We start from the raw sequence: 14912 nt of genomic DNA, 5'->3' as shown, positions 1-14912 counted from the left end.
TCTACTATTTAATAGGAACTTTCTCAAGGGCAAAAGCTATGTCTTCTGCTTCATTTTTTAACTCTCCACAGTACTTACTACAGTTAAAATAGCACCTTGACTCAAAGTAGCATTAAAAATCATGAGCTTCTACTCTATGTTTCTGAATACTAAGATTTCATTTTTCTTCCCTTGATATTATTTTAATGGAGAGTTTGAGGTGGTCAAGAATCTCATACAATTCAACTTTTTACATGTATTCTTCCCTCTCACTGAACCACTGGCAATGGCAAGACGGAATCCGTATACAGTCCTGGTGAAGACACCTTTGGTAGGATATAAAATGGAAATAGGAAAAGGCAACTAAAATGACTAAGGGAGCACAGGAGCTACAAGTAGTGTACAGAAGTAAAACCAAAGACTCTTAGTATCAGAAAAGCAAAGGCTAAGAAAGGATTTGTGATTATTATCTATGGGATTGCCAGAGTTATGCATAGGAAAAAATGCAGACTTGTGCATTAGATCCTGGAACTTTAGCACTTTATTTTCAAAAGTAAATTTTACATACTAGAGTTACCTTGACTTCACGAAAAAGCTACTAAATGTTTGAACTTCCTCCAAAAATAATACAGGCCGAAAGATATAACTGGACACTCAACAGGATTAGATATACACATGGTTGATAAATTTCTACAATGGACTGCTTCTTTCAAAAAACTAAGACGTTATAAACATGTTATGGGAAGATCCCGTAGCTTTCAAAGGACTACTCCAGGAGGATAAATATGTCATTCTATAGCATACCATTTAGTGCCTCTGTCAGGTGTAGACTATTGGGGTAGAGGGACCAAAAGGCAGACATATTTCATAGGCATCACAGGAAAGGTATGTTTAAAAAAAAAGTTTAAAAAAAGGGAAAATGAGGATTAAAATGAAACAAGAATGAAACGTAAAACATATATGGCCAAGAACATTTAACATGAATTTTTTATAATGTAAATAAGTTGGCCTTTTAGCATAGTGAACGCTTTCCATAAATCTTTTTAGAAGTCAGGCCTCCAGTATGCTTTAGAAAAGCTTTTGTTAAAACTGAGGTATATTGATAAAGTGATTTAATATAGTGGAAAACAAGCTGCAGCACTCTAGCTGGGCCCCCTGAAACCTTGTGTTAGAGAAACGTCTATATAGCATTATAGGAAACATTTACTGTAATTTGCCATCAATCTTTAAAACTAATAATGTTATGCTCCCAACACTGTTGTCTTTGTTAGTGCATTACTACTATTTTATTCATGTGGTTTGTTGTGCTTATATGAATTATTCGCAATTCTACAACAATATCCTAGGCTCTAATATCCTCTAAGTAAAAGATACTGAAACTATGGGCTGACTCAAAGGGCAACTGAGTGCATTTTAATATCGACAAGTCCTATGGACGAATATTGAAGAACCACAGAATTATAATGCAGGACTGTGTTCCATCTGAATGCACAATGATTACCTGGGTGGGGATGGTGCAGTTTTTTACTCTGGTACCACAAAATGGATCTTCACTTACTGACTGGGTCTGTGAAATAAATATCAGTGAAACTGTAAGTAAATTTAGAATTCAACCTGTTATTCAGGGCCCACAACTGTTATAGCATAAATTGCCTCCAAATGTATCTATGCTGTAGGTGGAAAGAAAACAAAACAAAGCCAAAAAACAAGCAACACACACACACACACACACACACACACACACACACACACACACCCCTCTTCAGCTAAGTCTACAAGGAAAGGAGGTCAGAAAGGTGCATTCTGTGCTGTTGTTTAATTTTCAATTCCCAAGGGTACTTGCGTGTGTGCAAGTGTATGTGTTCTCCTTTGAGGAGGGGGGAGTGCTTGGGGAACCTAGATCTTTGGTGTGAAATGTAAGATTTGCAAAGTACTCTTCGGGAGAGGAGGGAGATACAGATGGCAGAGTAAGAGGACATGGAGCTCACATCCCCCTACCAACACATCAAAAATACATCTACATGTGGAACAATCCTCACTGAAAACTAAATGGAAACTGGTTAGAAGGACTCCTATACAACCAAGGTTATAAGAAAGATACACACATAATCGGGTAGGAGTGAAAGAAAAGTCTTGGCTTGGGACCTGTGCACCTGGGAGGGGAACTGGAGGAAAAGGGATATCACATAGGCAGATACCGGCCCTGGGGAGTGAGCAGGTCGAGCCACAGACTGGACGTCTCAGTCCATGAGTACTATGTGGAGAAGACAAGCCCCCTTAGCTGTCTGGAGGACCGCTGGATCAGATAGAAAGTCTGGTGAAGCCTGGACTCTGCTTGTGAGGTCTGCCCCAGCAGTTGCTGGGTTTCCTGAGACCACCATGCCATGCACCACAGCCTGAGCTGAGTGAACGCTCTGGCCCCGGTCACTCCACGCCATAGCACGGCACTGGATCTGGGGCTGATATGACCGGGGAAAAGATCAGATCACGGGCCGCCGAGGTGATCCAGTGCGGGGGCAGAGCTATTGTTAGCACTTATTCAGGCAGTGCCTCAGAAGAAGCCCAGATCTCTGACAGCAGCCGCTCTACTGCAGCTCACTACTTGATACACACGGAGAGTCCAAGCGGGTCCCGCCAGACCTGTGGAGCAATTCCACAAGGGGGCAGGGGTGGTGGAGGCAGTGGGCAGTGATCAACTGTGAGAAACGAAGGGGTCTCGCACCCGAGGCTGCATCTGAGTGAAGCCTCAGACACCTACACAGGCAGTGCATCAGACCTCTGCCTGCACATGGGCCCCGCTTATTTCAGCACTCCCCTCCTCTGGGGCAAAGGTCTCAGTGTGGGGAAGGTGAAAATCACACACTTGAAACAGAGCCAGCTCAAGTCAAACCCTTGGGGCTTCTGCTCCAGCAACTTGATTAGACCCTGCCCCTGACAGGGCGGTGATAACCACTGAGCAGAGAGGAAGTCCCACCTCACACCCTGAGCAGCTCTAGTTCCTCCATTTCCAGCCTCACACCTTACCAAGGTGAGAGCTGCCAGCACACCCTGAGGGAAGATGTGATTTGCATCCACGTCAAATCCAGTCCTCCCATCAAAGGCGCTGGGCACTAGCAGTCTGTCTGGGGCTGCTCCCACATAAGAACACTCCTTCAAGACCACAACAGGTAACTGTTTCACCTAAATTCATACAGATGGAGAAAGTTAAGCAAAATGAAAGTGCAGAGGAACTACTTTCAACTGAAAGAGCAAGAGAAAAGTCCTGAAAAAATGAAACAAAGTATCAGATAATAATTTATCAGATAAAGAATTCAAAACATTGGTATAAAAATGTTAACTGAATTACAGAAAAGAAATTATCTAAACAATGAACATTTTAACAAGGAACCAGCCCAAACAGAAATGAATAATCAAAAGTTGAAACAAAAAACGTATTAGAATGAATATCAGACTAAGTGATACAGAAGAATGCATAAGTGGTCTGGAAGATAGAATAATGGAAATCACCCAATCAGAACAGCAGAAAGAAAAACAAATTAAAAAAAAAAATGAAAGCAACTAAAGAGATCTCTAAGATAATATCAAGCTTTCCAACATTTGCACTATAGGGGTTCCAAATGGAGAATAGAAAGAGAAGGGGATCAAAAATGTATTTGAGGAAATTATGGCTAAAAATTTCGCAAACCTGAAGAAGGAAACAGATATCCAGGTACAGGAAGCACAGAGGGTCCCAAACAAGATGAACCCAAACAGCCACAGCAAGAAATATCATAATTAAAATGCCAAAAGTTAAAGATAAAGAGAGAATCCTAAAGGCAGCAAGAGAAAAACAAAGATTCACATACAAGGGAATCCCCATAAGGCTACTAGCTGATTTCTCTGCAGAAACTGTGCAGGCCAGAAGGGAGGGGCATAATATATTCAAAGTCCTGAAAGGGAAACACCTGCAACCTGAGATACTTTACCTAGCAAGACTGTCATTTAGAATAGAAGGACAACAAGTAATAAAATGGCAATAAGTACATACCTATCAATAATTACTTGAAGCGTCAATGGACTAAATGCTCTGATCAAAAGACATAAGGTGGCTGGTTGGATTAAAAAAACAAGACCCTTCTGTATGCCAACAAATTGGACAACCTAGAAGAAATGGACAAATTTCTTAAAAGATATAATCTGCCAAGACAGAATCAAGAAGAAATGGACAATACGAACACAGAGACCACTAGTAGTGAAATTGAAGCTGTAATAAAAAAAACTCCCAGCAAACAGAAGTCCAGGACCAGACAGCTTCACAGGGGAATTCTATAAAACATATAAAGAAGAACTAATACCTATCCTCAAATTATTCAAAAAAAATTGAAGAGGATGGAACACTCCTAAATTCATTCTACGAAGCCACCATCACCTTGATACCAAAATCAGACAAAGACATGACCAAAAAAGAAAATTACAGACCAATATCTCTGATGAATATAGATGCAAAAATCCTCAACAAAATATTAGCAAACCAAATCCAACAATACACAAAAAGAATCAGACACCATGATCAAGTTGGAGTTATGCCAAGGACACAAGGATGCTTCAAAATTCAAAAATCAATCAATGTGATACACAACACTGACAAAAGGAAGAATAGAAATAGAAATCACATGATCATCTCAATAGACACAGAAAAAGCAGTTGACAAAAATTTAACATCCATTGATAAAAACTCTCATCAGAGTAGGTATAGAGGGAACAAATCTCAATATAATAAAGGCCATTTATGACAAACCCACAGCTAACATCATACTCAAGGGTGTAAAACTGAAAGCATTTCCTCTAAATTCAGGAGCAAGACAAGGATGGCCACTCTCACCACTTCTATTTAACATAGTATTGGAAGTCCTAGCCACAAAAATCAGACAAGAAAAAGAAATAAAAGGCATCCAAATTGGAAAGGAAGAATTAAAACTGTCACTCTTTGCAGATAACATAATACTTTATATAGAAAACCCTAAAGTCTCCACCGAAAAACTATTAGAACTAATAAATGAATTCCACAAAGTTGCAGGATACAAGATTAATATACAGAAATCTGTTGCTTTTCTATATAATAATAATTAACTATCAGAAAGAGAAGGAATAAAATATCAAGGAAAAACTTAATCAAGGAGGTGAAAGACCTATACTCTGAAAACTATAAACATTGATGAAGGAAACTGAAGATGATACAAAGAAATGGGAAGATACCCCATGCTCTTGCATTAGAAGAATTAATATTGTTAAAATGTCCATAATACCTAAAGCAATCTACAGATTTAATGCAATTCCTATCAAAATATCCAAGACATTTTTCACAGAACTAGAACAAATAATACTAAAATTCATATGGAACCACAAAAGACCCTGAATTGCCAAAGCAATCCTGAGGATAAAGAACAAAGCTGGAGATATCACACTCCCAGAGTTCATACTATAATACAAAGCTACAGTAATCAAAAAGCACAGTACTGGGGCTTCCCTGGTGGCGCAGTGGTTGAGAGTCCGCCTGCCGATGCAGGGGACACGGGTTCGTGCCCCGGTCTGGGAAGATCCCACGTGCCGTGGAGCGGCTGGGCCCGTGAGCCATGGCCACTGAGCCTGCGCGTCCAGAGCCTGTGCTCCGCGACGGGAGAGGCCACAACAGTGAGAGGCCCGCGTATCGCAAAACAAAACAAAACAAAACAAAAAAAACGCACAGTTACTGGCACTAAAACAGACACATTGATCAATGAAATAGAATAGAGAGCCCAGAAATAAAACCCATGCACCTATCATCAATTAATCTATGATAAAGGAGGCAAGAATATACAATGGAGAAAAGACAGTCTCTCCAACAAGTGGTACTAGGAAAACTGGACAGACACATGTAAAACAATGAGATCAGAACATTTCCTCATACCATATACAAAAATAAACTCAAAATGGATTAAAGACCTAAATGTAATACCTGAAACCATAAAACTCCTAGAAGAGAACATAGGCAGAACATAATTTGACATAAATCATAGCAATATTTTTTTGGCTCTGTCTCCTAAGGGAAAAGAAATAAAAGCAAAAATACACAAGTGGGACCTAATCAAACTTAAAAGCTTTTGCACAGCAAAGGAAACCAGTGACAAAATGAAAAGACTGGCTATTGCATGGAAGTAAATATTTGTAAACGATATGACCAACAAGGGGTTAATACCTAAAATATATTAACAGCTCTTACAACTCAATATCAAAAAAAACCAAACAACCCAATCAAAAAATGGGAAAAAGACCTGAACAGACATTTTTCCAAAGAAGATATACAGATGGCTAACAGGCACATGAAAAGATGCTCAACATCGCTAATTACTAGAGAAATGCAAATCAAAACTACAATGAGATCTCACCTCACACCTGTCAGAATGGCTATCATCAAAAAGTCTACAAATAATCAATGCTGTAGTGGATGTGGAGCAAAGGGAATACTTGTACACTGTTGGTGGGAATGTAAATTGATGCACCCACTGTGGAAAATAGTATGGAGTTTCCTCAAAAAATTAAAAATTAAACCACCATGTGATCCAGCAATCCAACTCCTGGGTATACAAATGGAAAAATGAAAAGATACATGCACCCTAATGTTCATAGCAGCTCTATTTACAATAGCCAAGACATGGAATGAACCCTAGTGCCCATCAACAGATGACTAGCTTAAGAAGATGTGGTATGTATATACAATGGAATATTACTCAGCCATAATAAAGAATGAAATACTGCAAGCTGCAGCAACACGGATAGGCCTAGAGAATATTAAGCTTTGTGAAATAAGTGAGACAAAGACAAATACTGTATGATACCACTTATATATGGAATCTAAAAAATAATACAAATGAACATATATGCAAAACGGAAGGAGATTAACAGATGTAAAAAAACTAATGGTTACCAGTGGGGAGAGGGAAGTGGCAAATTAGGGTTATGGGATTAAGAGATACAAGCTACTATGTATAAAATAGATAAGCAACAAAGATATATTGTATAGCACAGGGAGTTATAGCCATTATCTCGTAATAACTTTTAATGGAGTATAATCTGTATCGAGTAATAATAACTTTTAATGGAGTAATAATAATAACTTTTAATGGAGTAATAATAACTTTTAATGGAGTATAATCTGAATCACTATGCTGTACACCTGAAATTAATATAGTATTGTAAATCAATTATATTTCAAAAAAATTTTTTTAAATAGAAAATGCAGAACACTATGGAGACAGGTGAGAAGATTAAGTATACATCTGAAATTAAGTAGTGATGGCAACCAGATGTTAAGGATACAGCAAGAGAAAATTGATAAAACATGGTGGATATGGTGACTATTTATATTGGTAGTGGGACTAGAAAGGGTATAACTGAAGATGACTATCCACATGGGGAAGATATGGTAATGTATGTAGTGGGAGAATAAAAGACTTAAAAGGAATTACAAGGACAATAAAATATCAATAAAAAAACTGCAGAAAATGGCAAACAAAAAGTATTCTTAGGAAGGGATGTGACTATTAGCATTGAGATGTCTAATCAAGACAGCTGTTACTTAAACAACTGGCCTTGAGAATAGAATTTTTTAAAAAAGAAAGAAAAGACCCAAAAAAGGGTGCTGAGATAACAGTTAAGAGATTGGATCCTAATCTCAGCTCTGCCAGTAGTTATGTCTATTATGTAAGGCAAGTCACTTAACCTTCTTGTGTTCTCCTTTTCAACTGTAAAACAAGGGTAACAATAGCTGCTACAGCATAAAACTGTTATGTGGATAAAAGACATTAAAGTATTCTGAAACTGTAAATGCTCTCTAAGTGCATATGATTATTGTTATATACATGTCAAAACCCGAAACTTATAATGCAGAAAACTGGGAATTAATTATTTGAATGACAACAGAATTCTCTGCAAGTACTTTAAATGGGAAAACAGCGGTTTACAAATTTTACAGACACACATTTCAACCACTTCCCAGGAGTATATCCCCTTTTGCAAAACTAGGTCAACTTTTACTTGGAATGGCTAATTTTTCTTTGTTAACTGCATAATTCGGATTCACTGACTCATACTGTATACAGCTAGAAGGGACCTTAGAGATAAGCTAGTCCTACGGAGCAACACCCCGTCTTGTCAGAGCCTTAGCGGCTGGGAAGAGAATGGAGGAAAAGGAAGGAAAGAGTAAGGAAAAGAGAGGGGTGGCAGGAGTCTGCTCCCCTCCCTCACCTTATCTGGAGAAAGGTGGCTCTTATCTGCTATATATTTCTAATTGCTAGGTAAGATTTCATTTGCAAAAAGTGTTTCACTTCCCATGACCTCTCCCCCACAAAGGGTTGCAAGCTGAAGGGGAGCAGAATTTGCCACCCCAAAATATGCCTCTTTGGCTTAAGGATTATCTTGAGCTGATTATTTTTACAAAACAGCAGACATAGGAAAAGATCTGAAAAGTGAATAGGAGTTACCCTTTAGCAAGAGAGCCTTTAGCAAGTTAAAAATTACAAGTTAAAAGTTACTCTTTGCAAGATTTATAAGGGAAACCTCCATTTGTAAGGGTGTCTCCCCCTCTCTACCAGGAAGAGAAGGATAACTCTAAATCTTTGGAAACTCTGATCAAAGGAGAAGGAAATGACTTAAATCTGCATAACACCCATACTCCACTTACTGTGCTTTTCCTGATACCCTCCCTTAACTGACTCCCCTCGCACCTTTTGTTTTCAGATGAGATGGTATCTAAGGTGATGGCTTGGGTCATTTCGGGGAGGTGCTCAGTTTTCCTGGGTCTCTCCCATGAAAACAGGAGGTGCACATGTTATTTAACTTGCTTGTTTTTCTCCTATTTATCTTTCTTTTTATTACAAGGCGGTCTCAGCCAAGAACCTGAAGGGTAAAGGTAAAATTATTTTTCCTTCCCTTCAAAGCCAACTCCCTTTTTTTTCAGAGGAGAAACTGGAGCCCAGACAGGTGAAGCTATAGTCACAGTTTGGTCCTGGCTGAAGCATCTTCACGACAGGCTATAGACTGTGTCATATGAATCAGCTATACGTTGTTTACATGGTCGTATATTCAGCAGACATTGACTAGAAAATGTCTTTTTTTTTCCTTCAACTTTGCGGAGATAGATTTTGTAGGATGAACTTAAAAGAAATGTCACTTCCTCCCAAGGCCAGCCTTTTGCAAAAATTGTAAAGGAGATAAAGGTTGTCTTTAGTGTCCTTTAGTTTTCTGTCTCTCTACCCACCCTTTTTGTTCCTGGGCATCCAACCTGCAGGAATTCAGTACCCTCATCTACCCAACAAACTTCTTCCTCATTCAGATTGTTACTGACAATGTTGGATTTTACCTGAGCCCTATGCCCCTGGAAAACAGAGCTGGTTAAGAGATTACCCCAAACTTTTGCTTTCAGATATCCTTCCACGCTTTTATGATTTAGGAAGTGGCTTACCACAAAACAAACAAATAAATAAGCAAAAATAACCAAATTGAAAACCCCTTTCCCTAAGACTTATTAGAGAAGGCTCTCTGTCCATTCTTTCTCAGCACTCCCGTAAGAATTGCACATGACTCCTTTGTTACCTGTGACAAAGCCAAACACAGACCTTTCCCCTTTTGCTGGAACCTGCTGAAAAACCAGATACAGACCCTCCAATTTCCCATTCTTTCATAAATAGTTATCGGAGTTTAGAACTGTTTGTTCCCCTTCAACTAGCTAGACACAGAGAAAACATTTCCTGTTCATCTGACTCACTGAGATTTGCCCTGAGTACAAAACAATTCCAACTGTAAATCATCCCGCTTGTAGCTCATGTACTCCTCCTATAAAAGCCTTAGGCAAAACTGATCTTTGAACCTGAGGTGCTCTCCCTATTGCAATAGCCTGAATAAAATTAATTTTCTTACCAGCTCAGTTTCTGTCTTTGATTCCCCCTTAGAAAACCTCTTTAGGAATTTACATGTTTAGATTGTGTTACATTATTACAATAATAGAAAACAGAAGAGGTGGAACCAGGAGTCCTTGGTTCTAGTCTCAGTTCTCTGTGTGTTCTTTTTTTTTTTTTAAATTATTTATTTATTTATTTTTGGGTGTGTTGGGTCTTCGTTTCTGTGCGAGGGCTTTCTCTAGTTGCGGCGAGTGGGGGCCACTCTTCATCGCGGTGCACGGGTCTCTCACTGTTGCGGGCTCTCGTTGTGGAGCACAGGCTCCAGACGTGCAGGCTCAGTAGTTGTGGCTCACGGGCTTAGTTGCTCCGTGGCATGTGGGATCTTCCCAGACTAGGGCTCGAACCCGTGTGCCCTGCATTGGCAGGCGGATTCTCAACCACTGCGCCACCATCTCTGTGTGTTCTTGACCCCTCTGGACCTCAGTTTCTTCATCTTTAAATAATGATATTGGATTTGATAATCTTGAAGATTTTAACATTCTCTACTAGTTGATAAATTACACTGTAATTATTTTCAGTTCAATTTATGGACCTTACATGACTCAGGTCTAGGAACAAGTCTTTCATTTGTTCATATCCCCTGCTCTGTTTAAAGCAGCTGTTACATATTTACAAGTTAAAGAGAAAGAGTGAGTTATGACTAGTTTGTAAGCTTCTAAGGTAGTAGGGCCTGTTTTAGTGCAATACTTTCAATTTTACATTAGTGAAAAACTGATAACTGATTTTTCTGGTAGATTCTGACATATGGTTGTGACTTATATCTTCTTTTTGAAACTAAATTTAAATTATTCAAATAAATTTAAAAAAGAAAATTTTAGCATACTAAATAATCAAATATTCTTTTTTTCTTTCATTTTGAAAATTAAGTGGTGAGAAAATTCTTTAATCTCCTAATGAGAAGCAGATACATATAGCTACTGTTAATGGGGAACCAATTCCAGTAAAATTTGATTATTTTTAAAGTGCTATTCTACTTATCCATGGCTTTGGTGATGAAAGTGATGATATTTTAAAAATAATAGATGTTAAATTGGTAAGTAAAGAGAAATCAAACTTTAAAGAGAGAAAACATCTAAATCCTAAGGAGGCCATCATTCATAAAAAAGTTGATGTCAGTTTGAAAGCAGGATCTATAGTATCTAATAGGATGCCAATACAAGGTAATTTTCCAATCATCTGACCCAATAATAATTATTTTGCTAAATTAAACAATGTCCTTTACATCCATTGTCTCACTTACTCCTTACAGCCACTCTATGCGACAGGTACTATATTATCATCCATATGTTGCAGGTTAGGACACTGGTTCAGCAAGGCTCTGTCAATTAACTGCCTGAGGTTGGAGTGCCAGCAAATGACAAAGTCAGTATTCAAAGCCAAACCTGACTCCAGAGTCCAGGCTCTTAACTACAGTGCTACACTGTAAAGTGCTACACTGTAAAGTGCTACACTGTAAAGAAAACAGTGTAAAAAGAATTACCTGGTTTTCGAGTTTAGAACTGTATTTATGGAGTTGTGTGATGTCTAGAAAATTGTAAAAGGATACAGGTGACCATTTGAAAATATCCTTATAGTATATTCCATCTTCTGCAAGGTTTGGTTTAGTATACACAGGACTTTATAAAAGAGGAGCTATGTTTTTACTGGGTAAGTAATACACAGTAAAGACCTAATATAACAGAACTATGATGTGCAGCTATTGCTAACGTTTTGTCCAGACTTCCATAAAAAGTCAGTTTAAGATAATAATTTGGTATACATGGCATGAACCTTTAATGATTTTTCTTAATAAAGAAATTGGTTTGGCCTGCTTGTTGTTGTAATTGAGCAGAATCTTAAAAACATTTTCCATTTATGAAACTTGTCACAACACATTAAAATACAGAATTTACCTAAAATCTATCATGAATAGACACTGGGGCTTTGCTTTCAGGGTGTAAAATGTCTTTTGTGGTTTTCATATATGTTTCATGTGTGGATTTCAGTATAATGCAGAAGTTAAGAGACAAGTCTCTGGAATCAGACCACCAGTTTCTAGCTCTGTGACCTTGGGCAAATGACTTAAACTCTCTGTGCTTCTATTTCTCATTTGGAAAATGAAGACCATAGCATTACTTTCATGATATAAATACATGTTTAGTGTCTGGAGTAAATCTTGGCACATGGTAACTGTTTAATACAATTTAGTCATCATCATCAAACTATTTTTTGGAAAGGAATTCTAGAAATCTGAATTAGAATAAAAAAATGAATATGCTCTGATGACAACTATGTGATGATCTTCTGCTGTCTTGTATGCTTCATTTTCATCAAACAGATAATTCATGATTTTCAGTGTGACTGGCAAAAAAAATCCCTAAGCATATGATACCAAATGGTGGCTCCTGTACTTGCAGATATAAAGGAATCAAATAGCAGGAGGGAAGGTAAGGGAGAAAATGTCCAAGTGTATTCAGACCCTTTCCTCTGCCATTTCTGACCCCTGCACTACCCTCAGTCCCTCTCAGCAGCAACAATGAAATTGCTGGGAAAGTTCAGCCCAGGCTAGAAACAGTAATTCTAAAGGACATAAAGCAAACGGCACTGTGAATTGAAAACTGGAATAAACCATAATGTTTTCCTGAACCCTAAGCATTAACTTTTACTGACGCATAGACCAAAGCAAAGTTCCTTTTTCAAAAGCAAACAAAAATAAAACAAACCCCACAAATAACTCCCCAGAAGGAACTAAAAACACAAGAGTAGTAATTGAAACAACTCTAAAAATCTCTTATTTTCAACTAATGAACCAAAACTGATTTTCCACCTCTATAAAATTATAAGCTTCTTAATTTAAGGGTAGGGTTTGGGTCATTCATTCATTCATCTTTTTATATTTAATCTAAAAATATTTAGGATAGTACTGGCTATACGTTTTGTTTTCAAATTTTACTTTTTGAATTGACATCCCCGATATTTTACATGGCTCAAGGCCCTCTGTACTGTATCTTATATCAAGAGAAATCACAATACAAATTTTCAGTTATTTTCAATATTTGAATATTAAGACTAAGATCATTCAACATGAATAAAATGTTGGGACTGCTGGTACAGTACTGTGACATTTATTGTAAATGTCAGGCAGTTCAAGCTTACGTTGGTTAAATTTAACAATTCAGTACTCAAAAGTGCTTTTTTCTTTTCCCCAACTAGGAAGAATTCATGTTTCCCAACTAGGAAAAAAATTCATATTCTCCCACTTTGACGTAAACATTCGCCCTTGTATTACACATAGAAGGCATTTTCTTATTATAAACAGAAGAAATTTCCACATATCCTTTGTAAAGTGTTCTATATAAATGCTGGGCTTGGACACAGAGAACTTAATCAAAATCCCACGTTGCTTCAGGGTACTTACATGTGAAATGCAATTTCCATTGTATTGAAACCTCCATCCTGTAAATATTTATCTATTTTCAAAATTGCCAACATATTTGAAAGGTTTAATTGGTTTATATTCAAGGCACTAGAGAAAGGAAAATCTGCTTTCACAAGACATTTACATGTATTTATTCCGTCCACGTAGAGTATTTCTTTCGAGTGATCATGAAATTTAATGTGAAGTGAAACCATCCCAGGTTTGGTTCTGATGACTAAATTAGAAGAAAAGTAATCAATAATCAATCAGTCACTTTGATCACTGTACCTTTTTTCTCTGATTTATTGGAAACTTTTCCTCCAATTGGAGAGTAAGTGGTATCCATGGATTCAGTCCCTCTGTTCCCCTTGCTAACTCCATTTTCATAGAGCTGTCCTTCAGCTGGTTGCAACTGCCAAGTCAGGCCGAACAAATGTACTGCTGCAAGAAAACAAGCCATACATGAACTTATTCCAGACTTGTCAAAAAGTTCTCTAAACCAGCTGTCCCTTTCCACCCAAAAATGCCATGACTGGTTTTCTTTCAGTTAGGCCAAGCAACCTGGAGTTGATACCCACATCACACATGTAGTGACTTTCCCAAACAGTGCTTAAAATTTTGAGGCTGAAGCTATCCCAGTGATAGCAGAAGTTGAAATTCTGGTCAAGCAATTACAGTGGGATTGGACTCTGCTCCTCAGTGCTGTGACCCCTTCCTCTTCCGTTTCCCTCAGTCGTGTAACTCTACTTTGCACATGGAAACCGCAGAGTAATGGTGGACAGGCTATCGCGAGAACATGAGAGACCTTCTCTATGGCCCTTGTTCAATTCAATTCAGCAAATATTTCCTGAGTGCCTAGTATGCATAAGGTCCTATGATAGCTACTCCAGATGTTGACATCTAGATGCCTATTAGGGTAGGAGCTGAAAGTAATACAAGTATAAAATAATGATAATACACAGAACAATTGAGGTAATACAGGTTCAAATTGCTATCATATGGCTTCCCTATATGATAAGCCCGTGCACAGCAACGAAGACCCAACGCAGCCAAAAATAAATAAATTTATTTTAAAAAAATTGCTATCATAGGATTAAAAAATACTCAGTGTTGATCAGCATGCAGGAAAATGGGGACTCTCATACACTTTTTTTTTTAAGTCAATCTTTTTTTAGATTGACTTAAATCTTTTTTTAGATTGCGCGGGGGTTTTCTCTAGTTGCAGCGAGCGGGGGCTACTCTTTGTTGCGGTGCATGGGCTTCTCACTGTGGTGGCTTCTCTTGTTGCAGAGCACGGGCTCTAGGCGCCCAGGCTTCAGTAGTTGTGGCGCGAGGGCTCAGTAGTTGTGGCTCGGGGGCTCTAGAGCGCAGGCTCAGTAGTTGTGGCGCACGGGCTTAGTTGCTCCACGGCATGTGGGATCTTCCCGGACCAGGGCTCGAACCCGTGTCCCCTGCAGTGGCAGGCAGATTCTTAACCACTGCGCCACCATGGAAGCCCTCTCATACACTCTTTTTTTTTTTAACATCTTTATTGGGATATAATTGCTTTACAATGGTGTGTT

At 38.3% G+C, this 14912-nt stretch overlaps 1 protein-coding gene across 1 annotated transcript in view; it reads right to left on the bottom strand.

Moving 5' to 3' along the window:
• The window catches only part of TENM1 (teneurin transmembrane protein 1), a 361765-nt gene that overhangs the window by 288400 nt on the left and 58453 nt on the right, over positions 1 to 14912 (bottom strand). Inside the window, exons 4-6 of the mRNA XM_067722679.1 lie at positions 13664 to 13791; positions 12116 to 12122; positions 5363 to 5370 (exon numbers count right to left, since the gene is read on the bottom strand). Of these exons, the coding sequence (XP_067578780.1) occupies positions 5363 to 5370; positions 12116 to 12122; positions 13664 to 13791 (143 nt within the window). The remainder of the gene's footprint in view (positions 1 to 5362; positions 5371 to 12115; positions 12123 to 13663; positions 13792 to 14912) is intronic.

Source organism: Pseudorca crassidens, chromosome X (genome assembly GCF_039906515.1).
Source record: "Pseudorca crassidens isolate mPseCra1 chromosome X, mPseCra1.hap1, whole genome shotgun sequence".
NCBI classification, from domain to species: Eukaryota; Metazoa; Chordata; class Mammalia; order Artiodactyla; family Delphinidae; genus Pseudorca; species Pseudorca crassidens.
Note: the sequence above shows the minus strand (reverse complement) of the source record. Positions and strands in the feature narration are given on the sequence as shown.